Source organism: Nerophis ophidion, linkage group LG01 (assembly GCF_033978795.1).
Source record: "Nerophis ophidion isolate RoL-2023_Sa linkage group LG01, RoL_Noph_v1.0, whole genome shotgun sequence".
Classification (NCBI taxonomy): domain Eukaryota; kingdom Metazoa; phylum Chordata; class Actinopteri; order Syngnathiformes; family Syngnathidae; genus Nerophis; species Nerophis ophidion.
Window position 1 is genome coordinate 39,404,459 of NC_084611.1, and position 27,688 is coordinate 39,432,146.

The 27,688-nt window shown below is 42.0% G+C and overlaps 1 protein-coding gene and 1 long non-coding RNA gene across 6 annotated transcripts in view; one reads left to right on the forward strand and one right to left on the reverse strand.

The window, feature by feature from the left end:
- Positions 1-27,215, forward strand: LOC133554107 (RILP-like protein 1). 4 transcript variants are annotated; one of them, XM_061902529.1, is made up of 10 exons: positions 342-472; positions 813-1,053; positions 12,258-12,350; positions 12,444-12,516; positions 16,934-17,049; positions 18,966-19,238; positions 19,308-19,469; positions 21,270-21,418; positions 25,202-25,300; positions 25,394-27,215. In XM_061902529.1, exons 2-10 carry the CDS (start codon positions 838-840, stop codon positions 25,485-25,487), a joined length of 1,275 nt encoding a protein of 424 aa, XP_061758513.1. In that variant the 5' UTR covers positions 342-472; positions 813-837; the 3' UTR covers positions 25,488-27,215. The 4 variants fall into 4 exon arrangements, with proteins under 4 accessions (XP_061758501.1, XP_061758506.1, XP_061758513.1 ...); XM_061902517.1 differs by lacking the exon at positions 813-1,053 and having other exon boundaries at positions 1-472; XM_061902536.1 differs by lacking the exon at positions 12,444-12,516 and having other exon boundaries at positions 346-472; positions 12,258-12,408.
- The window catches only part of LOC133554194 (uncharacterized), a 15,700-nt gene continuing 8,051 nt past the window's right edge, over positions 20,040-27,688 (reverse strand). Inside the window, exons 1-2 of one of the 2 annotated variants that reach the window (XR_009807070.1) lie at positions 21,182-23,031; positions 20,040-20,304 (exon numbers count right to left, since the gene is read on the reverse strand). This is a non-coding gene — a long non-coding RNA (uncharacterized LOC133554194). Of the gene's footprint in view, positions 20,305-21,181; positions 23,032-27,688 lie in introns of those variants that run through there. The other variant, XR_009807071.1, reaches the window with a different exon arrangement.

A 27,688-nucleotide genomic window follows, 5' to 3' on the forward strand; every position in this document is an offset into this window, starting at 1 on the left:
TTGAGGTGAGTCATGAACGCGGCATCTTAAAGTTGAACCTGTCAACAAGTAGTTTTTTTTCCGCAAGTGTTCCATGGCGTCTCAAAAACCGTGAGTCAAATCAGCAGTCACCAGCTCCGACGTTCACACTGCTGTGAAGACCAAAAGTGTATTCGACGCTCACAAAAATAAGAACACACACTCAAGTACGCTAATGTCGGCGCTGGACAGGCCGGTGACGGAGCTGACGGTGTTGGACGTGTATGACATTGCGGCGGCGCTAGCTCAGGAGTTCGAGCGGACCATTGACAGGTTCGGCTGCGAGGCCCTGGTCGGCGTGGTTCCCAAGGTGGTGCACGTTCTGGAGCTCTTGGAAAAGCTGGTGAGCCGCGGTGCTGCCGGGCGGGAGGCCGACGACGAGCTGCGGGAGGAACTGCTCCGTCTGCGGCAGGAGCGCAGCGACAGGCACGCTCAGGAGAGGAAGCACCACCAGGTAAGTTAAGTACCGTGAGTAGCCCTCTATAACAAAACGATTCGTCTTCTGTATTTAATAATACTTTACAATACATATTGTGGTGTAATGTTATTATATGGGTAACGTTGACGTCATGACATCATGCATGTATGAGCGAATTAGGTGCCTGCCCGGGAACGTACCCGGAAAAGTATGTAAATGAGCTGACTGCTGTTGAGACTCGCTACCAAACTGTTCAGTAAACGTTTTGTAAACGCCACCTCTGGTAGTTTTCCTTGCCTCTAAACAATAACACGACATTGTGTCAGAAGTGGAGCTACTTTGAGCGACGGGAAGTGCTTTTTTTTTTATTGGACAGAGGACCGCGCACACAACAAGCCGGCATGAGTGATCAGGAAGGGGGGGTCGCACCTCAGCAGCCGCGGGGGAACGCAGGAGCAGCCCAGGCGGGGATAGCGGCACCTCCGACGGCAACGTTCACCATCAAACCACCGGATCATTTCGACTTCACAAAGCCACACGCGTGGGAGAAGTGGATAAGGAGGTTTGAACGTTTTAGACTGGGGAGCAACCTGAAATCCTCCTCCGAAGCGAACCAGGTAAATACACTGGTGTACTGTATGGGGGATGAGGCTGACGACGTGCTACGAGGGCTTGATTTAACAGCCGAGCAGCGACAGCGGTATGCTACAGTTAAAAACGGATTTGACAAGTTTTTTATCCCGAAGAAAAATGTCATATATGAACGTGCCAAATTCAACAAAAGAGTACAACAGCCTTCAGAGTCAGTGGACGCATTCATCACAGCACTGTATGCTCTAGCAGAGAATTGTGAATATGGGGATCTGCATGACGACCTATTAAGAGACAGACTAGTAGTGGGTCTTAAAGATTCATCCCTGTCAGAGAGAATGCAACTGGATAAATACCTCACTCTAGTTAAAGCCATCACAATGGCCAGGCAGTCTGAAGAAATAAAGAGGCAACAGACTGATCTGAGAGAGTTAAGTGCCAGCAAGCCAGCCATGGATGCTATGCATTTTAAGAGGGGGAAACAAAACAAATTCAGAAACAAAGATCAGACTCAAGGACAGAACAAAAACTGGAAACCTGATAAATCTTTGCAGCACAGAGCGGAAAATAAAGCATGTGGAAAATGTGGAAAATCACCCTCTCACCCAGTGTCACAGTGCCCAGCTAAAAGTGCAGATTGCCACAACTGTGGAAAACTTGGCCATTTTGGAAAGGTGTGCAGATCTACCAAAAATGTACATGAAGTTGCTGAAGATGTGGATGGACTGTTTTTAGGTGTAGTGGCCTCTGGAGAGGACCCATGGATGGCTGACATAAGCATAAGGGGCAGCACAGTGTCCTTTAAAATAGACACCGGAGCAGATGTCACAGCCATTTCTGAGCAGGTATATAAGAGCGTTACACACAGAGAGGGGGAGCAAAAAAATCCCTTAAGCCACTCTATGGGCCGGGTGGTGCTAAATTAACTGTTCTGGGGTCAGCCACAGAAACACTCTCTTACAAAGACAGGGAAATCACAGAGAGGATTTTTGTAGTGAGAGGCCTACAGGTGGCACTATTAAGCAGGCCAGCTTCAGGAAACCTCAAATTATTAACCAGAGTTGATGCTATAAATCAAGAGTCAGTAAGACAGACTTATCCTAAACTCTGTGATGGGCTCGGGCTGGTTCAGAAGGCGTACACAATTAAACTCAAGCCTGTTGCTATACCGTTTTCCCTTAAAGTGCCGCGCCGAGTCCCATTGCCACTCATGGACAAAGTAAAAAAAGAGCTGGAGAGGATGGAAAATCTGGGGGTCATCAGCCGCATTGAAGAACCAACAGACTGGTGTTGCGGTATGGTGGTGGCTCCAAAGAAGAACAAAGAGGAAGTTCGCATCTGCGTGGACATGACACCACTAAATGTGTCAGTGTGCCGAGAAAAATATATCCTTCCCTCTGTAGAGCAAACGCTAGGCATGCTCACAGGAGCACAATATTTCACCAAGCTGGACGCAAACATGGGTTTCTGGCAGATTCCCCTGGCCAAAGAATCAGCTCTCTATACTACTTTCATCACGCCATTCGGGCGTTACCATTTCAACCGTCTGCCTTTCGGCATCTCCTCTGCCCCAGAGCACTTTCAGAACATGATAGTGACTGAAGTTACTTCTGGCCTCGAAGGTGTAGTGTGTCACATGGACGATGTTCTAGTCTGGGGGGCTACAAAGCAGCAGCACGACGCCAGGACGCATGCTGTACTGGAGAGAGCAGTGAAAGCAGGGGTCACACTCAACATGTCAAAATGTGAGTTTGGAAAGAGAGAGATCAAGTTCCTTGGTTACGTCATATCAGCAGACGGCATGAAGCCGGACCCGGATAAAACCAGAGCTGTGCGGGACATGAAAGAGCCTACTAACATAAGCGAGCTCAGAAGTTTCCTGGGAATGGTGAACCAGTTAGGGAAATTTTTACCTAACCTGGCTGAGAAGGATAAAGCACTCAGAGATCTGCTGTCCAAAAAGAATCAGTGGTGCTGGGGTCATGAACAGCAGAGGGCTTACTGCAGCCTCAAAGAGGAGCTCTCCACAACACCGGTCCTCCAGCTCTACGACCCTAACAAGCCACTGAAAATATCAGCCGATGCCTCGTCCTATGGGCTAGGCGCAGTGATGCTCCAGAAGGACAGAGAGGTTTGGTCACCAGTAGCGTATGCTTCCAGGTCCCTGACTGACACCGAGCAGCGATATGCGCAGCTGGAAAAGGAGGCATTAGCGCTGACATGGGCCTGTGAGAGATTTAGCGACTTCATCCTGGGCCTACATTTTGAACTGGAAACGGACCACAAACCTCTTGCGAGTCTACTGGGTGGGCAGGCACTGGACGCGCTGCCACCTAGAATTCAAAGATTCAGGATGCTCTTAATGAGGTACTCCTATACAATCTCATACACACCGGGGAAGAGCCTCACAACTGCTGACACACTCTCTCGTGCCCCGCTCAAAAGCAATGTGGAAAGAGCAGACAAAGACCTAATGGAAGATACTAACATCTACGTTGACTCTGTGATGGAACATCTTCCCACAAGTGATGAATATCAGACGGAACTCAAGGAGCAGCTGTGTGCTGACATTGTCTGTGCTCAGGTCATGGAGTACTGTGTCGAAGGCCGGCCGGACAGACATCAGTTACAGGGCCCAGTCAAACACTACTGGCATGAGAGAGCGCACCTGAGCGTGCATAACGGACTACTCCTGCATGGCACAAGGTTAGTGATACCTGCTAATATGCGAAATGATGTTCTTGACAGGATACATGAGGGACATCAGGGGGTGGTTAAGTGCAGAGAACGCGCACGTCAAACAGTGTGGTGGCCTGGACTGAGCAACCAAATGAAAGAGCTAGTGCTCAACTGCAGAGACTACATCAAGGAAAGGGTTAATCCGAGAGAACCACTGCTGCCAACCAAACTCCCAGATGGACCCTGGCAAAAGCTAGGAGCAGATCTATTCACCTTGAAGGAGAAAACCTAACTGCTAGTGGTGGATTATTTTTCCAGATATGTGGAAATTGCTCTTCTCAGCCCATCTAGGTCAGCAGATGTGATAGTTCACCTGAAATCAATGTTCTCACGTAACGGGATTCCTTTTCAGTTCATTTCTGATAATGGGCCGCAGTTCTCTGGACAGGAGATGAAACAATTTGAAGCAGACTACGGATTTGTGCACGTGACCAGCAGCCCTAAGTACCCACAAGGCAACGCTGAGGCAGAGCGTGCTGTCCAAACGGTTAAAAACCTGATTAAAAAGGCCAAAGATCCCTATCTAGCCCTAATGGCCTACAGGGCCACCACTCTGAGTAATGGCTACAGCCCTGCCCAGTTGCTCATGGGGCGCTGCATTCGCACCACCGTACCGATCCTTCCTGAGAAGTTACAGCCAGCTTCACCGGACCTGCTGGCCCTCCAGGTGAAGGAGCGGGAGAAGCGACTGATGGACGCAAAATGTTTCAATGAGAGACACAGAACAAGAGCTCTCACAAATTTGACACCTGGGGACCAGGTTTGGATTGCCAACGCAAAGGCACAAGGGACAGTGACTTCCGTACACCCCAGTCCACGATCTTATCTGGTGTGTGGGCCACAAGGGACTCTAAGAAGGAACTGTCAACATCTCGTGCCTATGCCGGGGCCTCAGGATGAGACTTAGCCTGTGCAGGGGGACATTCCTCCGAGTGCAAGCCCAGAAACTCTGTCTCCACCAGAGCCATGTCAGAGCACACCTACTGGTGTGGGAACAAGGTCGGGCAGAGAAGTTAGAAAGCCACAGAGACTAGACCTGTGAGAAAAAAAAAAATCAAAGGGAATGCGATTTTGTTATGTTCTGTTAAAATGTGAGATATGCTGCTGATGCTTATGTTAATTGCAGGTATGCTTTCAGTTTTATCTTGCTAAAACAAAAAAAAAAGGTAAAAAGAAATTTGTATTTTGTGTTTGGGGGACAAGAAGAAATGTGATTTGTAATATGTATGATTTGGGATTAAGACTTGCCCAAGAAAACAGTTAATGCTATTTGGGGTTTTGTATGTTCAGGCTATTTGAAAATATGTTACAGCGGAGGGTCTTTTCAAACCTTAGTAAGGGGGATGTGGTGTGATGTCATTATATGGGTAACGTTGATGTCATGACATCATGCATGTATGAGCGAATTAGGTGCGTGCCCGGGAACGTACCCGGAAGAGTATGTAAATGAGCTGACTGCTGTTGAGACGCTGTGTTGTATGACTCGCTACCAAACTGTTCAGTAAACGCCACCTCTGGTAGTTTTCCTTGCCTCTAAACAATAACATGACACATATTTGTATTTGTGTTATTTCAATCAATCAATGTTTATTGATATAGCCCTAAATCACCAGTGTCTCAAAGGGCTGCACAAACCACAACACAAACCACAACAACATTCTCAGTAGAGCCCACATAAGGGCAAGGAAAAACTCACCCCAGTGGGAAGTCGGTGACAATGACAATGATGACTATGAGAAACCTTGGAGAGGACCGCTAATGTGGGCAACTCCCCCACCCCCCAGGGGACCAAAAGTAATGGATGTCAAGCGGGTCTAACATGATACTGAGAAAGTTCAATCCATAGTGGATTCAACACAACCATTAGAGTCCAGTCCAAAGTGGATCCAACACAGTAGTGAGAGTCCCGTCCACAGTGGAGCCAACAGGAAACCATCCCAAGCATAGGCGTATCAGCACCGCAGAGATGTCCCCAGCCGATACACAGGTGAGCGGTCCATCCTGGGTCCCGACTCTGGACGAGCGGTCCATCCTGGGTCCTGTTTCTGGACAGCCAGTACTTCATCCATGGCCACCGGACCGGACCCCCTCCACAAGGGAGAGTGGGACAGAGGAGAAAAAGTAAAAAGAAACGGCAGATCAACTGGTCTAAAAAGGGGGCCTATTCAACGGCTATTTGAGTGAATATGTAGTGTAAATTGTGTTCTAGTGAGTGGGAGTGTCGAGGAGCGGTATAGCTCGGTTGGTGGAGCGGCCGCGCCAGCAACTTGAGGGTTGCAGGTTCGATCCCAGCTTGTACCATCCTAGTCACTGCCGTTGTGTCCTTGGGCAAGACACTTTACCCACCTGCTCCCAGTGCCACCCACACTGGTTTTAAATGTAACTTAGATATTGGGTTTCACAGTGTAAAGCGCTTTGAGTCACTTGAGAAAAGCGCTATATAAATGTAATTCACTTCACTTCACTTCTAAAGCTGTTAATTGAACCAAAGCGATATGCGCATGCTCCCGCTTTTTTTATATACGGAATTAGTGTATAAGGCGTCGGTAAAACGTAAAAAAAAATTGGAAATGTACAATATATGCTTTCGCTCAACACACTTTACATAACATACAATGCAACAGAAGCAACATGTAGCGCTGTGACGTTCACCAACAAAAATATAAAATCTGAGCAAATATTACAGAATACTGCCAACCAATTGTGTAAATTAAATTATTCTTGGTGAGGCAAGGCAACTTTCTTTATACAGCACATTTACAACAATTTTTAAATTGAACCAAAGTGCTTTTACAGGTCTGTGATGAGTCGGCGACTTGTCCAGGGTGTAACCCCCCTTCCGCCCGAATCCAGCTGACATAGGCTCCAGCGACCCCAAAAAAGGGACAAGCGGTAAAAATTGGATGGATGAATGCTTTACAGGTTAAAAAGCACAGCGCAAAAAACGAAACAAAAACAAACAGAGAACATGAACAATGAATGAGCTAAACAAGATAGTGTAAAAGGAGTCGAATAAAAAGTAAAAAATTGCTAAATAAAAATAATAATGAAATTGTGACAAATTGAAAAAAATAATAATAAAGGGTAGGGGGGAGACTAGAGGTTTGGTTGATATCAGCACTTCAGTCATCAACAATTGCATCATCTGAGAAATGGAAATTGAAACAGTGTAGGTCTGACTTGAAAGGATATTTACAGCAAGTAGTGAACATAGTGAGATCAGAAAGCATAAGAACAAGTATATACATTTGATTATTTACAATCCGGGGAGGTGGGATGTGGAGGGAGGGAGGGTGTTAGTCTTGGGTTGTAGTTGCCTGGAGGTGTTCTTTTAGTGCGGTTTTGAGGGAGGATAGAGATGCACATTCTTTTACACCTGTTGGGAGTGCATTCCATATTGATGTGGCATAGAAGGAGAATGAGTTAAGGCCTTCGTTAAATCGGAATCTGGGTTTAACGTGGTTTGTGGAGCTCCCCCTGGTGTTGTGGTTATGGCGGTCATTAACGTTCTGGAAGTAGTTTGACATGTACTTGGGTATCAGGGAGGTGTAGTGGATTTTATAGACTAGGCTCAGTGCAAGTTGTTGTACTCTGTCCTCCACCCTGAGCCAGCCCACTTTGGAGAAGTGGTTAGGAGTGAGGTGTGATCTGGGGTGGAGGTCTAGAAGTAACTTGAGCTTGTTCTGGGATGTTCGGAGTCTAGATTTGAGGGTTTTGGAGTGGGTTGAATGAGAGTTCCCGCTGAATTAGTCATCTTACTATTGATTTTAATCATGCTCAATAATTCATCCATCCATCCTTCCATTTTCTACCGCTTGTCCCTTTCGTGGTCGCGGGTGGTGCTGGAGCCTATCTCAGCTGCGATTCGGGCAGTAGCCGGGGTACACCATGGATAAGTCGCCACCTCATCACAGATAGACAGACAACATTCACACTCACATTCACACACAAGGGCCAATTTAGTGTTGCCAAACAACTTATCTCCAGGTGCATGTCTTTGGCGGTGGAAGTCAATCCAACCTATTTACAGTTTAAAAAAATAAACCCTGTAAATGTTATCACAAAGATTAATATTTATATATAGACTTTGGTCAGGCTGAAACTCTTCTCAAGTGTACTGCACAAGAAGGAACTCCAAAACTGAAGAAAAATGAATGTACATATAATTATGCAGTGCTAAAATAAATACATTCTATCTAAATTATCCATCCATCCATTTTCTACCGCTTATTCCCTTTTGGGGTCGATTAGTAATTATATATATTTATATATATATGTGTGTGTGTGTGTGTGTGTGTGTGTGTGTGTGTGTGTGTGTGTGTGTGTGTGTGTGTGTGTGTGTGTGTGTGTGTGTGTAATCGATGTTACTGTGGTTTATCTGTTTGACAGTGCTCAATACCGGGGTACAGCGGAATATTCGTTGGGTCAGGAAAAACTACGGAGGCTATTTCGTCCCTACAAACCTGTTTCGCAGTTTTCCCTGCTTTTCAGGGGAGCTGCGAAACGGGGGATAAACTCCCCTGAAAAGCACGGAGACCTGCAAAGCAGGTTTGTATGGATGAAATAGCCCCCGTGGTTTTTCCTGACCCCAACGAACAAATATATATACAGTATGTATGTATATATATATATATATATATATATATATATATATATATATATATATATTGGAAGATACACACAGTACATACAGGCCATAAAAAACCTAAATAGAAGGTGAACGCACAACATTTTACATTGACAGACAAGAGCTGCACAATAAAACGTTTAATAATCGACATTGCGATGTACGAGTGGGCAACCTTCACATCGCAAGATTCCGCAATATTGGAGGAAAACTACCTTAACGCGTGCAGCTTTTTACATGCATGGACATTGTGTTTTCTGAGCTCAGTGTACATTTGTGCTGAGTTTAAAATAAATGTGCACAACGTCACTGTGCGTTTTATCTCACTCATACAGTATTTGTTCAATGCAATAGTAAATGTAAATAGTTTAAATAACAATAATTGTTGCTCTTGTCATAACCTTCAACCTTTACTCACCTTTGAAATTGCATTTTTAACATGTGTGGCTTGAATCAAATTTAATTTAAAACTAATAAAAAAAATTATAAAACCAATTTTTTTGCCGTCACACACCACCGCTTTCGTGTGCAATCTATTCCAGTGACTGCGCGGAAACCATGTCCGCATATTTAAGTTAAAGTTAAAGTACCAATGATTGTCACACACACACTAGGTGTGGTGAAATTTGTCCTTTGCATTTGACCCTCCCCTTGATCACCCCCTGGGAGGTGAGGGGAGCAGTGGGCAGCAGCCCGGGAATCTTTTATGGTGATTTAACCCCCGAATTCCAACCCTTGATGCTGAGTGCCAAGCAGGGAGGCAATGGGTCCCATTTTTATAGTCTTTGGTATGACTCGGCCGTGGTTTGAAGTCACAACCTACCGATCTCAGGGCGGACACTCTAACCACTAGGCCACTGAGTAGGTCAGTTAATGTTTTGGGCAATTCATGCGGTCTGAATTTGTTTATTAGTTACATATACTAAACGATTAAACGAAGCATCAGAACGGTAACAGTTCGAGATGCCACCTCAGTAGAAGCATTTAAGTCTCACCTTAAAACTCATTTGTATACTCTAGCCTTTAAATAGACTCCCTTTTTAGACCAGTTGATCTGCCGTTTCTTTCCTTTTTCTTCTATGTCCCACTCTCCCTTGTGGAGGGGGTCCGGTCCGATCCGGTGGCCAAGTACTGCTTGCCTGTGTATCGGCTGGGGACATCTCTGCGCTGCTGATCTGCCTCCGCTTGGGATGGTTTCCTGCTAGCTACGCTATGAACGGGACTCTCGCTGCTGTGTTGGATCCGCTTTGGACTGGACTCTCGCGACTGTGTTGGATCCATTATGGATTGAACTTTCACAGTATCATGTTAGACCCGCTCGACATCCATTGCTTTCCTCCTCTCCAAGGTTCTCATAGTCATCATTGTCACCGACGTCCCACTGGGTCATTATTGTCACTGATGTCCCACTGGGTGTGAGTTTTCCTTGCCCTTATGTGGGCCTACCGAGGATGTCGTAGTGGTTTGTGCAGCCCTTTGAGACACTAGTGATTTAGGGCTATATAAGTAAACATTGATTGATTGATTGAATGTACATTTTAAATCAAGTTAATGGATTGTAGCCCAATGGTCGCACATTAGCGATGGATCACCTCCTCACCATCTTCCATCCATCCATCCATCCATCTTCTTCCGCTTATCCGAGGTCAGGTCGCGGGGGCAGCAGCCTAAGCAGGGAATCCCAGACTTTCCTCTCCCCAGCCACTTCGTCCAGCTCCTCCCGGGGGATCCTGAGGCGTTCCCAGGCCAGCCCGGAGACATAGTCTTCCCAACGTGTCCTGGGTCTTCCCCGTGGCCTCCTACTGGTTGGACGTGCCCTAAACACCGTCTGGGTGGCATCCTGACCAGATGCCTGAACAACCTCATCTGTCTCCTCTCCATCTGACCATAGGTGAGGATGGGAACGTAGATGGACCGGTAAATTAAGATTTTTGCCTTCCGGCTCAGCTCCTTCTTCACCACAACGGATCAATACAGCGTCAGCATTACTGAAGACGGTGCACCGATCCGCCTGTCGATCTCACCATCCACTCTTCCCTCACTCGTGAACAAGACTCCGAGGTACTTGAACTCCTCATCTTGGGGCAGGGTCTCCTTCCCAACCCGGAGATGGCACTCCACCCTTTTCCAGGCGAGAACAATGGACTCGGACTTGGAGGCGCTGATTCTCCCGGTCGCTTCACATTCGCCGATCCAGTGAGAGCTGAAGATCATGGCCAGATGAAGCCATCAGGACCACATCATCTGCAAAAAAGCAGAGACCTAATCCTGCAGTCACCAAACTCCTCACCATTCTTTCAATATCCGGGCAAAATCTAGAGTATTGTATACCCTCAAAATTATTACAGTTTTATAACAATTACTCAATGTGAGTATGAAGTTAGAATATTATATTTCAAGATGAAGAGCTCAAAAGGTTAAAAAGTTTATAGTCATTCACTTTACATTTGCTCATAAAATAAGGAAACCTACTCAGCATAATACAAGCAATCAATAAAAGATAAAAATAAGATTAAAGCTGCAAGCAGCGATGGACGGGACCGCTTTGGCTGCTGCCCCCGCGACCCAAGCCCGTATAAGTGTTAGCTAGCCGGCAGCCATCTTAAAAAAAAATTCACACGAGGGCGAAGCACAACTAATGTCAATATTATTCAAATATTGTGTCACTGGCGTGTTTATGCCATTTATAAGATTACATACTGGGAGAGGTAGGGAAAAAAAATGTCTAGCTCTCTGTGTGAGCGCACGGCGGCCATCTTTGAAATGGTTTTCAGCGCAGCGGTTCTTTGAAGGCTGATAAAATCAAAACCGTAGCAGTGATTAAAACTATTTCATCAACTTTTAATCAGAAGGGTTCAATCTCTCTCCTGGGGTAGTTTGAAGCCGACACGACAAACGCGCTCAAAGGAGATAATGTTTGAAAAAAGGGGACCGTTTTTTACAAAACTTTTGTTTTGAAGGGGGAATTGCAAACTCCCTGTTGATTTTTGTCAATATATGAAATGTAGGTCTAAGTGAGACCTACATAGAGGTTTTTGTTTCATGTCTCTACGACGTTCCTACTGGAAATTACAGGCAGTTTTGTCTGTGTTTTCTTCCTAGGAGCAGTTTTGTCTGTGTTTTATTCCTAGGGGACGCTAGAGCGCAATTTTGAGTTTTGGGGATAGGTTTTTTGATTAGATCGCAATTTTTGACAGTCCTGATGTGTGTGTCCAGTTTGATGAGTTTTGAAGCATTTTAAGGGGGTCAAATTACAGCTCAAAGAGACATAGGTGAGGGTTTTTACAAAACTTTTGTTTTGAAGGGGGAATTGCAAACTTCCTGTTGATTTTTGCTGAAGGATGTCAGCGTATGAAATCTAGGTCTAAGTCACACCTACATAGAGGTTTTTGTTTCATGTCGCTACGACATTCCTACTGGAAGTTACAGGCAGTTTTGTGTGTGTTTTCTTCCTAGGGGGCGCTAGAGCGCAATTTTTAGTTTTGGGGTTAGGTTTTTTGATTAAATCGCAATGTTCGCCAGTCCTGATGTGTGTGTCAAATTTGGTGAGTTTTGAAGCATGTTAAAGGGGTCAAATTACAGCTAAAAGCTGCAGAATAATAATAAAGAAAGAAAAAAAGTATAAAACGATAGAAATTGAATAGGGTCCTCTGTCCCAAAGAGACATTCGGTCCCTAAAAAATAGAAAATAGACAGAAGACAAAGTTAAGAGTAGGTGCAAGATTTGGCAGCAAAATGGCATAACAAAGTATTTTTTGAAAATCTCTGTATTTTTTAAAAAATTGCAATATATTTTTTTCCCCCCAATGTTGTGCAGTACTATTGCAGAAACATCATAAAGTTTGGTATGTGTGTGACTTTTAGGAGTTGGAGCAGGTGGATGACATGTGGCGGGCAGAAGTGCAAGACCTTCTCTCGCAGATCACTCAGCTTCAGGCCGAGAACAAGAAGCTGCTGGTGAGCCTCTCGCTCACTGAAACGCCAGTTGCAGAGAAAGACCTGCTGAAGCAAGATGGTGGGCATTAATATTATGATTTAAATGTTGTACAGGACACAGGATGCCATTTGATTATGCAGGTGTACCTAATGAAGTGTCCTGCTCACTTCCTACGCCTCCAGTCAGGTTTGTTTGCAGGTTGACAACCAACACAGAAGCTATGAGCTCGCAGAGGAGGCTATTTTTGTGGCAGACTAGAATGTAGCTCCTGGATGACACACTCGGCTATATTTACAACACACACACACACACACACACACACACACACACACACACACACACACACACACACACACACACTGCTTGTAAACATGTCAGGATAGCTCCAGAAGTATTGGAATACTCTTGATGTCTGTAATTAGTCTGTGGCTATGGGCTGTGATGACATCATTGTCTAATTTGCATAATTCGGTGTTAGTGTTTGGACATGTAAAACCGAGCTTTTTGGTTTTTGTCACAAGAAATCTTCGACATGACCTCATATTTTAAACCCTATTTAACAACAGAACATTAAGTTGTGCACCTGGTGATTGGTAGTTTGTTGTTGTGTGTTTTAAAGGGGAACTGCACTCGTTCATTGTCAGAGACAAGAACACATGTCTTGTTTTTTAAATTCCGATTTTAAAGATGATAAAGGCTTGGAAGATGCGGCTAATGCAGACCTGGGCAATTATTTTGACTCGGGTGGCTAAATATAGAGAAAAAAAAGTGTCTGGGGGCCAGTATATCTGATTTTTTGGAACACTAATACACAACCTCACAATAATATCTGATTGAATGCTAAAAACGTTGACAGATCGCCTTAAAAATAATAATGGAATTTGTAATTTTCCCTGAAGGATAAAACACTGAATATTGACAACATATGAATGTCACACCCCCTTTCGATCAACATATTGTACAATGAAGTGAAACGCAACAAAAATGCAACAAATAGTGAAACATGAATGTAAAGGGTACAAAATAAACCCACCTACAATCTGATACCTCTGATATTTGCTGAATTCTCCCCAAGGATCAATAACTTTGTTGTGAAATGCTCCTTCCGCGTCTGTGGAAACGCTTCTCGCTCACACTGCTTGGTGCCTCGTCTGAGCTGCTGTGACGTAGATTACATTCTCGCCCGGCTGAACCAAAGAGACAACTGTCCATTGCGTGAGTCACACTTTATATCGCTCAAGATACACACAGCACGTCATGCATGTCTCATGAGAGATAGCATACGCTGTCTGACTAGCTGTGTACTAACAAAACTTGAAATGTGGGCTAATACTTTACAGATACTGTAATATTATTGTTCATGTTTTTCAGTCAGTAGAGATTGGTGATTTTTTTTTAAATGCATTTTTAAAGTGATTTAGAGGTCAAATTTATTGGTCCCGTTAGCTGCATTGCTAGCTACCAATTGTTGCGTCTGACCAGTCTTCCTCTCGGGGAATTAAAGTCACTGGTCAATCCCAAATTCTTTCAAGTGACATATATGTTGAGTAAGAAGGACCATCAAGACAGAATAGGAATTTTATCAAATTTTACTAAAGCTATAGGAGACCAGTCCTTACAAATGCGCTAATACCAGTATCCAGAAGTGGTCTGAAAATCAAACGGGTAGAGACAACTTATTGAATACGAAAGCAGCACCCACACCGCCCAGAAAGGATTACAGCCTCAATGTTCTAATACAGTTAAGTTAAAAAGGGAGTATGCTGCTTTAAACATGACTATGAATAAAGAAAGAACTTTTAAAAATATATGCATTCACCACTCTAGAACAAGACAATTTGTATATGTTAGACTGCCAAAAATTAATGTTTTTGATTGTTTGATTGAAACTTTTATTAGTAGATTGCACAGTACAGTACATATTCCGTACAATTGACCACTAAATGGTAACACCCGAATACGTTTTTCCAACTTGTCGGGGTCCACGTTAATCAATTCATGGTACAAATATATACTATCAGCATAATACAGTCATCACACAAGTTAATCATCAGAGTATATACATTTCATTATTTACATTATTGTCTTCTTGTCTCTCATAAGGATTGTGAACTATTCCAAAAAAGTGCAGATCCCCTTTAAAGAGAACCTGTTATGCAAAACCAACTTTGCTTACCTTTTGACACCTCTTATTTACGATCCCTATAAGTCCCTTAAATGCGAAATCAAACTATGGGGGAATGGCGGAAATATTTATAAAATAATCTTGCCTTCTTTCAACCTGCTCCAAACGAGCCTTTCGAAATTTGAGTAGTTGCATTTGTCACTAGTTATGTCAGCAGATATATCCATATATGGCGAAGTTTTACCCGAAGAGGTTTGCGCGAGTCTGCCATTGTAGTCTGACATTGTAGTCACTAAGTTCCTTATTTTTCCTCTATCCACTTGTTGAGGGGCAGACCGGCTCCTCTGCTGTTGCCGTTTCTACCACGAACTAGTGTATAGTTCAAACTGAAATCTTTCAGTAGACTTGCGATGGAAGTGTTACAAACACAAAATGGCTGGTGGGGAGAATGCCAAGTCGAAGGGGAGCCACATAAATAAGACGGCCCACAAAGGCGCATCCTGAAGGAACGCTCAGAAAGTGTCATACCCCAACTTTATTTGTCTATATCTAAAATAATTCTTTGCGGTCTTTTGCAGTGGTTCTCAACCTTTTTTTCAGTGATGTACCCCCTGTGAACATTTTTTTAGTTCAAGTACCCCCTAATCAGAGCAAAGCATTTTTGGTTGAAAAAAAGAGATAACGAAGTAAAATACAGCACTATGTCATCAGTTTCTGATTTATTAAATTGTATAACAGTGCAAAATATTGCTCATTTGTAGTGGTCTTACTTGAACTATTTGGAAAAAAAGATATAAAAATTAAAAACTTGTTAAATAAAGATTTCTACACAGAAGTAATAATCAACTTAAAGTGCCCTATTTGGGGATTGTAATAGAGATCCATCTGGATTCATAAACTTAATTCTAAACATTTCTTTACAAAAAAATAAATCTTTAACATCAATATTTATGGGACATGTCCACAAAAAATCTAGCTGTCAAAACGGAATATTGCATTGTTGCATTTCTTTTCACAGTTTATGAACTTACATTCATATTATGTTCAAGTATTATTCAATAAATATATTTATAAAGGATTTTTGAATTGTTGCTATTTTTAGAATATTTAAAAAAAGTCTCACGTACCCCTTGGCATACCTTCAAGTTGTTTTTTTTTTTTTTCCAGGATGGCGCTGCTGTAGTGGCTGCTGTTGGCTGGAGCTCTGTGCTCTTGTGTCATCCTTTTGTGTTTCCCTCTTGTTTTCATGTGTTATTATACTTTTTTTGCCTTTTGGTCCGGGGGCCCTTTGGGACTGTGTGACAAGGGGTGGCACTTTCGTGACCTCTGTGGTGCTTTTTTGTGGACCTCTGGATCTGCCTCCCGGGAGCCTTTTGGCTATGGAGACCAGCTGCTGGGTGTCTGCCACACCGGAGTCGGTTTGGAGGGACTGGAGGAGGTGCGGATGAGGGGACAGGGCTGTGGAGCTAACACTGAGCGCTGGGACGGAGAGGCTTAGCGGTGTCTTGGCTGGGTGAGCAGGTGTCGGACACCTCAGTCACCTTCGACGTATCGTCGCTCATCCATTCGGACTGGACACTGGCCGAGAGTTGGTTGGCGGCCGAGAGTGGAGTCGGCTCTCTTGGTTGCTTTGTTGGGTCTGCTCCTGTCTCTGGCCGTGCTCCCTCCACCCCAGCGGACGATGGCGTGGAACACCGCAGAGGCCACCACAGTGGATATGTTTCTTTTACTTTTTATTCATAGCTGTATGTAGAAAGGTCTGGTTGTATCTGCTGCTTTAATGTCTTTAATGTCCTCTGTGTTCTTTGATGTTTCCCTCTTACACACATGTAAGAGGGATGTGTACTATGGCAATGAGTCATTTTTTTCCCTTGGCCTCAGTCTGCACCCCCTCTCCAGGGCCCAGACTAAGACCGATTTTTTTTTATTTAATCTTCTATTTTTTTCTCCCATCCCCCCCCTTGTTTACCTGTATCTCATCTTTTTTGGAAGGGGCGCTGGAAGCCGGCAGACCCGTTAGCGATCGTGTTCTGTCTCGCTGTAATGTTTGTCTGATCTTGAATAGGAGTGTGCTGAAAATTTTAATTTTCCTGAAGGAACTCTCCTGACAGAATAAATAAAGTACTATTTAATCTTATCTAATCTAAGTACCCCCAGGGGTATGCGTACCCCCATTTGAGAACCACTGGTCTACTGTGTATAAATTGTAATGATGTTTTTTAGTCAAAACTTTGGATAGAATATGTTTTACAGACCATCTTCAAATCGCTTTCTGTTAGTCTCTTCAGGATGCGCCGTTTTGTGGGCGGTGTTATTCCCGTGCCTCCACTTCGACTGCATTTTGTCCTAAATCCTTCTGTGGCGGTCTAAAAGTAATTGCGCACAATTAATGAATGTACGGGAAACCTAGATCTTGTTGACTTCAGTCACGGAATAATTTTAAATTTCAGACAGTCTTGTGTTTTTGGGTTCCCGCAGGGATGTCAGAGAAGGAAAGGCAGGTGAAGAAGTTGACAGACTTGGTGGACAAACAGCGGGATGAGCTCCGAGCTAAAGACCACGAACTGACACTGAGAAACGACGACATTGAGGCGGTTAGTGTCTCATTATTGTTCTTTCTTTCATTATAAATTACAAACCCCGTTTCCATATGAGTTGAGAAATTGTGTTAGATGTAAATATAAATGGAATACAATGATTTGCAAATCCTTTTCAACCCATATTCAATTGAATGCACTACAAAGACAAGATATTTGATGTTCAAACTCATAAACTTAATTTTTTTTTTTGCAAATAATAGTTAACTTAGAATTTCATGGTTGCAACACGTGCCAAAGTATTTGGGAAGGGCATGTTCACCACTGTGTTACATCACTTTTGCTTTTAACAACACTCAATAAACGTTTGGGAACTGAGGAAACGAATTGTTGAAGCTTTGAAAGTGGAATTCTTTCCCATTCTTGTTTTATGTAGAGCTTCAGTCGTTCAACAGAACGGGGTCTCTGCTGTCGTATTTTACGCTTCATAATGCGCCACACATTCGATGGGAGACAGGTCTGGACTGCAGGCGGGCCTGGAAAGTACCCGCACTCTTTTTTTATGAAGCCACGCTGTTGTAACACGTGCTGAATGTGGCTTGGCATTGTCTTGCTGAAATAAGCAGTGGCGTCCATGAAAAAGACGGCGCTTAGATGGCAGCATATGGTGTTCCAAAAGCTGTATGTACCTTTCAACATTAATGGTGCCTTCACAGATGTGTAAATTACCCATGCCTTGGGCACTAATGCACCCCCATACCATCACAGAATCTGGCTTTTGAACTTTGTGCCGATAACAGTCTGGATGGTTCGCTTCCCCTTTGGTTCGGATGACACGATGTCGAATATTTCCAAAAACAATTTAAAATGTGGACTCGTCAGACCACATAACACTTTTCCACTTTGCACTAGTCCATCTTAGATGATCTCGGGCCCAGAGAAGTCGGCGGCGTTTCTGGATGTTGTTGATAAATGGCTTCGATTTGCATAGTAGAGCTTTAACTTGCACTAACAGATGTAGCGACGAACTGTATTTAGTGACAGTGGTTTTCTGAAGTGTTCCTGAGCCCATGTGGTGATATCCTTTAGAGATTGATGTTGGTTTTTGATACAATGCCGTCCGAGGGATCCAAGGTCACGGTCATTCAATGTTGGTTTCCGGCCATGCCGCTTACGTGGACTGATTTCTCCACATTCTCTGAACCTTTTGATGATATTATATACGGTAGATGTTGAAATCCCTAAATTTCTTGCAATTGCACTTTGAGAAACGTTGTTCTGAAACTGTTTGACTATTTGCTCACGCAGTTGTGGACAAAGGGGTGTACCTCGCCCCATTCTTTCTTGTGAAAGACTGAGCATTTTTTGGGAAGCTGTTTTTATACCCTATCATGGCACCTACCTATTCCCAATTAGCCTGCACACATGTGGGATGTTCCAAATAAGTGTTTGATGAGCATTCCTCAACTTTATCAGTATTTATTGCCACCTTTCCCAACTTCTTTGTCACATGTTGCTGGCATCAAATTCTAAAGTGATTATTTTCAAAAAAAAAAATGTTTATCAGTTTGAACATCAAATATGTTGTCTTTGTAGCATATTCAACTGAATATGGGTTGAAAATGATTTGCAAATCATTGTATTCCGTTTATATTTATATCTAACATCATTTCCCAACTCATATGGAAACAGGGTTTGTAAGAAGGTGGGCTTGTTTTAAGTCTCTGTGAGAAGGAGAGACAACAAAGAGTGGGAAACGCAATGCAGTGTAATGCCAGCAGCTAAAAGCAACTGCGTGAGAACGTATACTTGAATATCACAATATAGTCATTTTCTATATCACACGGAGACAAACCCGCGATATATCGCCCAGCCCTACACTGACTACTCTAAAGTATATCTAAGATTATTTTCTGTAGTATTGTCTGTTGAGAAGATAGAGACACCATTACACATTCTTGTCACTTTTCCAGCTCCAGATGCAGCAGCATCGCCTGATTAGGATCAACCAGGATCTCCGTCACAGGCTGGGCGTGATGGAGGCGCAGAGCAAGGCGATCATGCAGCAGCGAGCTGAGCTGCAGGCGGCGGCGCAGGCCCGTCAGCAGCAGATGGCCGCCGTGCAACTGGAGGCCAGGTGTCTGAGGATGGAGCTGCAAGAGTGTGAGTTGGAGAGAGAGGTGGTCAAGATGGAGGCAAACTGCTGCTCTTCCACATATGGCTCCACGTTGTCTTCATCGCCGCAGGTGAGAGTCAAACAACACGGTGGCTCAGGGGCCAACCTGATCTTGTGATATTTTTGCTTTTTTTGACAGTTGAGGAACGTGGCGCCGGCCGACTCAGTCAAGCAAAATTCGGTCTGGGTGGAGTGTGGAGGAGATCCTGGCTGCTCGGAGCTCCACATCACCAGCTCAGCGAGCCGAGAAATTAATGTCAGCACCAGCGACCGAGAGGGGGACGTGCCCACGCTGTTTCTGGTAAAAAATGCAAATAATATAATAACAATCTTTTTTTTTTTTCCAAATATTTTTAATTACAAATCTTGGTGTTATCTATTTGTTTACAATCAAGTGTAATTCAAAATATTTTTATTTACAAGTCTTTTTGTGATAATTTTCTAAACAATGTAATTCACATTCAAGGTATTCAAAGTGACTTCGCAAAAGAAGTAGACACTTTTTAGGTTTAACAGTGCAAATGCAAACAGGTATAAACTAGAGATGTCCGATATTATCGGCTGATAAAATGCTTTAAAATGTTATATCGGAAATTATTGGTATCTGTTTCAACATTATCGGTATCTGTTTAAAAAAGTAACATTTTTTACTTTTTAAAACGCAGCTGTGTACACGCCCATAGGGAGAAGTACAGAGTGCCAATAAACCTTAAAGGCACTGCCTTTGCGTGCCGGCCCAGTCACATAATATCTACGACTTTTCAAACACACAAGTGAATGCAACACAAACTTGATCAACTGTCAGGTTCAAACACTGGTGACATCTATTAATCAGACAAGAACCAAGGAACCAAGCAGACACAGGGTTAAATAGAGCTCATGAGGAGACACGTGTTTTGGGCTGTACTCAAGTTACAGATCAAAAACAACGTTCTAAAGCACAGCCCGCGTGCCTCCTGTATTTATTAAGGAAATCGCTATTACATCATTGTGACTAAGGGAAAAGGGGGGAGTGGACTCGACAAGATATGATAATACAAAATTGCAAATATGTTGACACTTGGTGCTATCGCCCAGTCTGTTCTTGTGCTGGTCCCAGAACACAAAGTTTGGCTTTGGCAGTCAGCAGGCGGTATCTGAAAGGCAAGCAATCTCTCAGATTGCTAGCTCTGCACAAATACAGAAAAAACCCTTCAACACAAATTGACAATACTTTATAGTAACGGTCCTTAAGCATATAGTTATGATGATAATATATACATAATTATTCTAACATCAACAGTCATACAGTTCATATAAACAACTTTAACACTGTTGCAAATATACGCCACTCTGTGAACCCACACCAAACAAGAATGACAAACACATTTCGGGAGAACATCCGCAACGTAACACAACATAAACACAACAGAACAAATACCCAGATCCCCTTGCAGCACTAACTTTTACGGTAGGCTACAATATACAGCCAGCCCTTCATCCATGGCCACCGAACCTGTGCCCCCTTTTCCACGAGGGACAGGGGGGCACAACAGAAAAGAAAAGGCAGATCAACTGGTCTAAAAGGGGGTCTATTTAAAGGCTAGAGTATATAAATGAGTTTTAAAATGGGACTTAAATGCTTCTACTGAGGTAGCATCTCTAATTGTTCATTGGGGCATTCCAGAGTACTGGAGCCCCAATAGAAAACGATCTATAGCCCGCAGACTTTTTTGGGCTCTGGGAATCACTAATAAGCCGGAGTTCTTTGAACGCAGATTTCTTGCTGGAACATATGGTACAATACAATCTACAAGATAGGATTGAGCTAGCGCTAAAATATAATTCAATGATTAATCAATTACTTTTTTTAGCAGTTGTGTTCGATAGGAAGCTAGATCTAATGGCCCCCCGGTTCCCACCCCTGCATTTCTTGCTTTATACGTTTCAGCCTGAAAAAACAATAGCCTTACCAGGACAACAAAAACAGACTTTGTTTATCAGTGTGTCAAAACATAATAATCAAGCCATTACCGGCAGAAATGCAATGCTGGTGAGTCATTTGTGCGCCAAGCTGCTTATTACACCACTAAAGAAAGATGGTTTGTGTGCATGTGTGCAGGAGGAGGCCAGAGAGGAGACAGACATCCTGGAGCAGGAGTCCGATGCTCCTCGCTTCACCTCGCAGGAGCTTCGTGATGTCCTGCAGGAAAGAAATGAACTGAAGTCTCAAGTGTTCCTCATGCAGGAAGAACTTGCTTATTATAAAAGGTAGCATCTTTATACTATTTTTCTTCTATTTGAAGTCGATCCCACAATAGTGGATTAGAAGTGTTTTAGCCAAAATCTAGCATTGATGATTGATTTTAGACAGTTTAAAAGTGCTTCTCGTAAACCCCTACTGTAAACACACCATTGTGTGTGTCGGTAGCTTTAAAGGCCTACTGAAACCCACTACTACCGACCATGCAGTCTGATAGTTTATCAATCAATGATGAAATCTTAACATTGCAACACATGCCAATACGGCCGGTTTAGTTCACTAAATTGCAATTTTAAATTTCGCGCAGAAGTATCATGCTAAAACGTCGCGGTATGATGAGGCGTGCGCGTGACGTCACGCATTGTAGAGGACATTTTGGCCCAGCACCGTTCACAGTTATAAATTGTCTCTTTTCATTGCATAATTCCAAAGTATTATGGACATCTGTGTTGCTGAATCTTTTGCAATTTGTTCAATTAATAACAGAGACGTCAAAGAAGAAAGATGTAGGTGGGAAGTGGTGTATTGCGGCCGCCTTTAGCAACACAAACACAGTCGGTGTTTCCTTGTATACATTCCCAAAAGATGACGGTGAAGCTTTACTATGGAACAGAGCGGTCAAGCGAATATGGTTCCCTACCACATGTCAACCGGCAGGTTTCGGTGAGAAAATGGTGGTAGTAAATCGGCTCTTACCGTAGACTTGAGCGGAGAGCTTGCGTCGTTCCTCCTGCCCCTGCCAAAGAGGCAGCTGCGACTCTCTTGCCTCCTCAGCCCAGCCCCAACGGCTGCTTTGGCCTTGTTGAGAAACGTGGCTTCCCTCTGAGACACTGGCGGTCACCACACCCATGGCCACACCCCTCCGACTTTCAGGTTGTAGAGGTACGACCATATAATCTCACTAAAACACTAGTAACACAATAAGCAGATAAGGGATTTTCCAGAATTATCCTATTAAATGTGTCTAATAACCTTAGAATCGCTCTGTCTTATAGTTTTTTTTATTATTTTTAATTTTTTCCTAGTCCTTCACTCTCACTTTCCTCATCCACGAATTTTTCATCCTCGCTCAAATTAATGGGAAAATTGTCGCTTTCTCAGTCCGAATCGCTCTCGCTGCTGGTGGCCATGATTGTAAACAATGTGAGGATGTGAGGAGCTTCACAACCCGTGATGTCACGCGCACATCGTCTGCTACTTCCGGTACAGGGAAGGCTTTTTTATTAGCGACCAAAAGTTGCAAACTTTATCGTCGCTGTTCTCTACTAAATTCTTTCAGCAAAAATATGGCAATATTGCGAAATGATCAAGTATGACACAAAGAATGGACCTGCTATCCCCATTTGAATAAGAAAATCTCATTTCAGTAGGCCTTTAATGCTAATGAGCGATGTGGATTGCAAAAAGTCGGTGTTCAAAAACAAGAAAAAAAAATACAAAATTGAGCAGTATTTTATTTGAACTAACAAAATGATCTCCCAATAGAACAAGAAAATTCGGCTTGTCAAAACTTTCCAAATCAAGTAAAATTAGCTAACTTCAATGAACCCAAAAATACCTTCAAATAAGTACATTCTCACTAATAACAAGTGCACTTTTCTTGGTAGAAAAAAAAAAGACCTTTTTGCTCAATATGTTGGAAAATATTCTTAAATGAAGTAAATGCTAGTGCCATTATCTTGACATAATGATATGCGCTCGACATCATGATTTTTTTTCATGCTTGAAGTAAGAAATGATTACTTTTAAAAAGTAGTTTTATACTTGTGTTAATGGCACAGCTTTGCATCAGTTGATATTCTAGTTTCAAGCATGTTTTACTCAATATAGGTCATCAAATCTCAGCAACAAGCTGAGATAAGGGCAAAAAAGCCATTATCGGACAACTCTAATTTTTTTCTAAATATTTTTTTGAAAAAACGCAATAGAGTGAAGCTATACATAATATTGTATGACCCTACCTTGTGTGTGTGTGCAACTGAACTACTACCCCTTAGCAACTTTTCTTTTGACTTTTGCTCATGTTACGTTATTTTTGTTTAGTTTTTTCCCCAGTTGCTGTGCGTCCACTCCTGTAGGGTGAATGCAGCGTGGGCAATTAGCCTAAAAATACTGCAATTTGGTTATTGTTCACTCGTTCACGTCACATCTCCATGACATTTTGTATGCGCTATATTTACTCCATTACATTTACTTAAGTAACTTTTGGGATAAATTGTACTTCTAAGAGTAGTTTTAATGCAACATACTTTTACTTTTACTTGAGTATATTTATAGAGAAGAAACGCTACTTTTTCTCTGCTCCATTTATCTACATTCAGCTCGCTACCAATTTTTATCGATCGTTAATGTACGATTTGTTTAATTTGGTTTGTCCGACAGACCTTCAAAGTAGGATCTATCACATGCCTGCGTTTCACCAATCAAATGCAGTCACTGGTGACGTTTGACTCCGTTTCACCGATCAAATGCAGTCACTGGTGACGTTTGACTCCGTTTCACCGATCAAATGCAGTCACTGGTGACGTTTGACTCCGTTTCACCGATCAAATGCAGTCACTAGTGACGTTTGACTCAGTTTCACCAATCAAATGCAGTCACTGGTGACGTTTGACTCCATTTCACCAATCAAATGCAGTCACTGGTGACGTTTGACTCACCACTGAAACAGAGCAAGGCGGTCACATGATTAACTGCAGTTTTTTTTGTAAACCTTTATTTATAAATTTCAACATTTACAAACAGTTGATAATAAGTACAAAGTAAGTACAAAAAAAGGAAAAAAAAAACAGCGCCAGGGAGTTGTAAATTCAAAGTAACTAAAATAGAATGCATTATATATATATATATATATATATATATATATATATATATATATATATATATATATATATATATATATATATATATATAAATAAACAAAGTGCAAAGCCATAGGCTCACTCAATCTCAGTAAATAACTTAAATCTGGGACACAGCATCATCGTTTTCACAGCTTTTTTTTGTTTTTTAATGTAGAGTTCTAAATATTTTTTAAAGGCACAAATAACAGGTCTGGTATTGAGAAACCTACGTTTATGAATATAAAACTTTGCCAATAGTATAATGAGGCTGCAAATTTTCAAATTTTTTTCAAAACAGTGTACAACCAAATATATATTATTTGATATAATTATTGTTTTAGTCGCTTAAGAGATATTCCTGGCTGTAAATTTGTTGATTGCAATTTTTATGTTTTTGTGCATTACTTGTTACCGTCATCATTAAAAGAACAGGTTACTCATCAGTTACTCAGTCCTTGAGTAGTTTTTTCACTACATACTTTTTACTTTTACTCAAGTAAATATTTGGGTGACTACTTCTTACTTTTACATGAGTAATAAATCTCTGAAGCAATAGTACTCTTACTTAAGTACAATTTCCGGCTACTCTACCCACCTCTGATAATAATATAACGTACAGCAAAATACGCAACATTAGCTTAGCCATGCTAGCTAAAGTTTTAACATTACACCCCGCAACATCATGCCAGTTGAGCATAAGTAATGAAGAATATCAAAATGATGAAACTTACAACCCCCAGAAAGATCTTCTAAGATGTGTATTGAAGCCTTATTTTTCTTTATTTTTACCAAGCTGTCCGGGTTTTCGATTCAAAATTTCAAAAGCGTCTGAACACCTTCAATCCACATTTGATGCTCATAATCACATACTACTGTTAGAACAGTCACCTTTCTATAATAACATTTACTACAACACTTTGATGGATTTTTTTATGCGCTCTCTTCAAGTGAGGAGTTTGAGGAGGACATGCTTGTCTGTGCTTCAGCTTCACCTTCTCCACCATGCAGCGCCTCCCCTGATCTGCCCGAATCAGGAATTCGACGCCTGTGAGTGTCACACCCTGATGATTAATTTAACAATGTTGTGGAAAAAAAAAATAATAACACAAAGTGTGCACGTTCTTTTCTGGTACCTGACAGAATCTTCACCGCCATCATGCCCATGGTTGCTGCCGGTTTAATCGCAGACGATCCCACATTGTTGCCCATCCGGCGCCTCGTTTCGTTAGTATGACCTTTTAAAGAATTCTCTAGAATTTGTATTTTTACATTAAAGTTAAAGTACCAATGATTGTCCCACACACACACACACACTTACACACACACACACACACACACACACACACACAAAGTGTTGTGAAATGTGTACTCTTCTTTTTACCCCTCCCCTTGATCACCATCTGGGAGGTGAGGGGAGCAGTGGGCAGCAGTGGTGCAGCACCCGGGGAATCATTTTTTAGTGCCAAGCAGGGAGGTAATGGGTCCCGTTTTTATAGTCTATAGCAGGCCTGGACAATTATTTTGACTCGGGGGCCAAATTTAAAGGAAAAATGTGTCTGGGGTCGGTATATATGTTGTTAGGAACACTAATACAAAACCGCACAATAATGTCTGATTGAATGCTAAAGGCTGCCTTAAAAAACGGAATGGAATTAAAATCGTTTTTACTGAATGAGACACCCAGAATCTACATGTAAATAAAGAATGTGGGATTTACAATATTCACTTTGAACGACAAAACACTGAATATTAACAACACATGACATATTTTACAATCATGTTAAAACGCAACAAAAATGCAACAAACTGCGAAATATGAACGCAAAGGGTAAAAAAAAAACCCACCTACAATCTGACATATTTGATATATCACTAAGTGTGGGGGCTAGTACATCTGTTGTTAGGAACACTATTACAAAACCTCACAATAATGTCTGATTAAACCTGACCCCAAAAGGGACAAGCGGTAGGAAATGGATGGATGAATGCTAAAGGCCGCCTTAAAAAACGGAATGGAATTAAAATAGTTTTCACTGAATGAGACACCCAGAATGTACACGTAAACAAAGAATATGGGATTAACAATAATCACTATGAACGATAAAACACTGAATATTACAACATATGACATATTTTACAATCAAGTTTAAACGCAGAAAAAATGCAACAAACAGCAAAATATAAATGCAAAGGATAAAAATAAAACCCACCTACTTTCTAATATATGTGATATATCACTAAGTCTGGGGGCCGGTATAGCTTTTGTAAGGAACACGAATACAAAACCTCACAATAATGTCTGATTGAACGCGACCTAAAAAGGGACAAGCGGTAAGAAATGGATGGATGAATGCTAAAGGCCGCATTAAAGAACAGAGTGGAATTAAAATTATTTTTACTAAATGAGACACCCAGAATGTACATGTAAATAAAGAATGTGGGATTTACAATATTCACTATGAACGATAAAAGACTGAATACTGACAATTTATGACATATTTTACAATCAAGTGAAAATGCAACAAAAATGCAACTAACAGCGAAATATGAATGCAAATGGTAAAAAAATCCCACCTACAATCTGATATATGTGATATATCACTAAGTCTGGGGGCCTGTATATCTGTTTTTAGGAACACTATTACAAAACCTCACAATAGTGTCTGATTGAACGCAACCCCAAAAGGGACAAGCGGTAGGAAAATGGATGGATGGATAGATGGATGAATGAATGAATGAATGCTAAAGGCCACATTAAAAAACGGAATAGAATTAAAATAGTTTTTACTAGGGCTGGGCGATATCTCCTCTTTTTAATATCGCAATATTTTTAGGCCATATCGTGATATACGATGTATATTACGATATCTTGCCTTGGCCTTGAATGAACACTTGATGCATATAATCACAGCAGTATGATGATTCTATGTGGATACATTAAAACATTTTTCTTCAGACTGTATTAATATGTGCTACTTTTAAACTTTCATGCAGAGAGGGAAATCACAACTAAGGCAATTGACCAAAAGTGTATTTATTAAAGTTATTAAGCAATGGCACAAACATTCAAGTCATTTCCAAAACATAAATCATAGGATTGTCTGAGACATTTGAAGTGTCAAATAAAAATGAGCTGCATAATAGTAAATCAAATAGTATTCGTCCTTCACTATGTGGTATGTTATTAAGGTTATGAAATTCTCTTCATACTCTAGCAAGTGACTTTACAAATGATGCTACATATTAGCAGTAATGCTACTTTTTATAGCAACGCTTTTTCCCCCACACTTGACAAATTACGGTTGTCTGTTCGACACATTCCCACTTGAAGCTGAACCACCGCCAGACGATGGAAACCCTGCTATTTTTATTGGGAATTAAGTCTTCCTTCATTTGTTACCAGACCGCACCTTCTTATTCTCGTACTGCTACGTT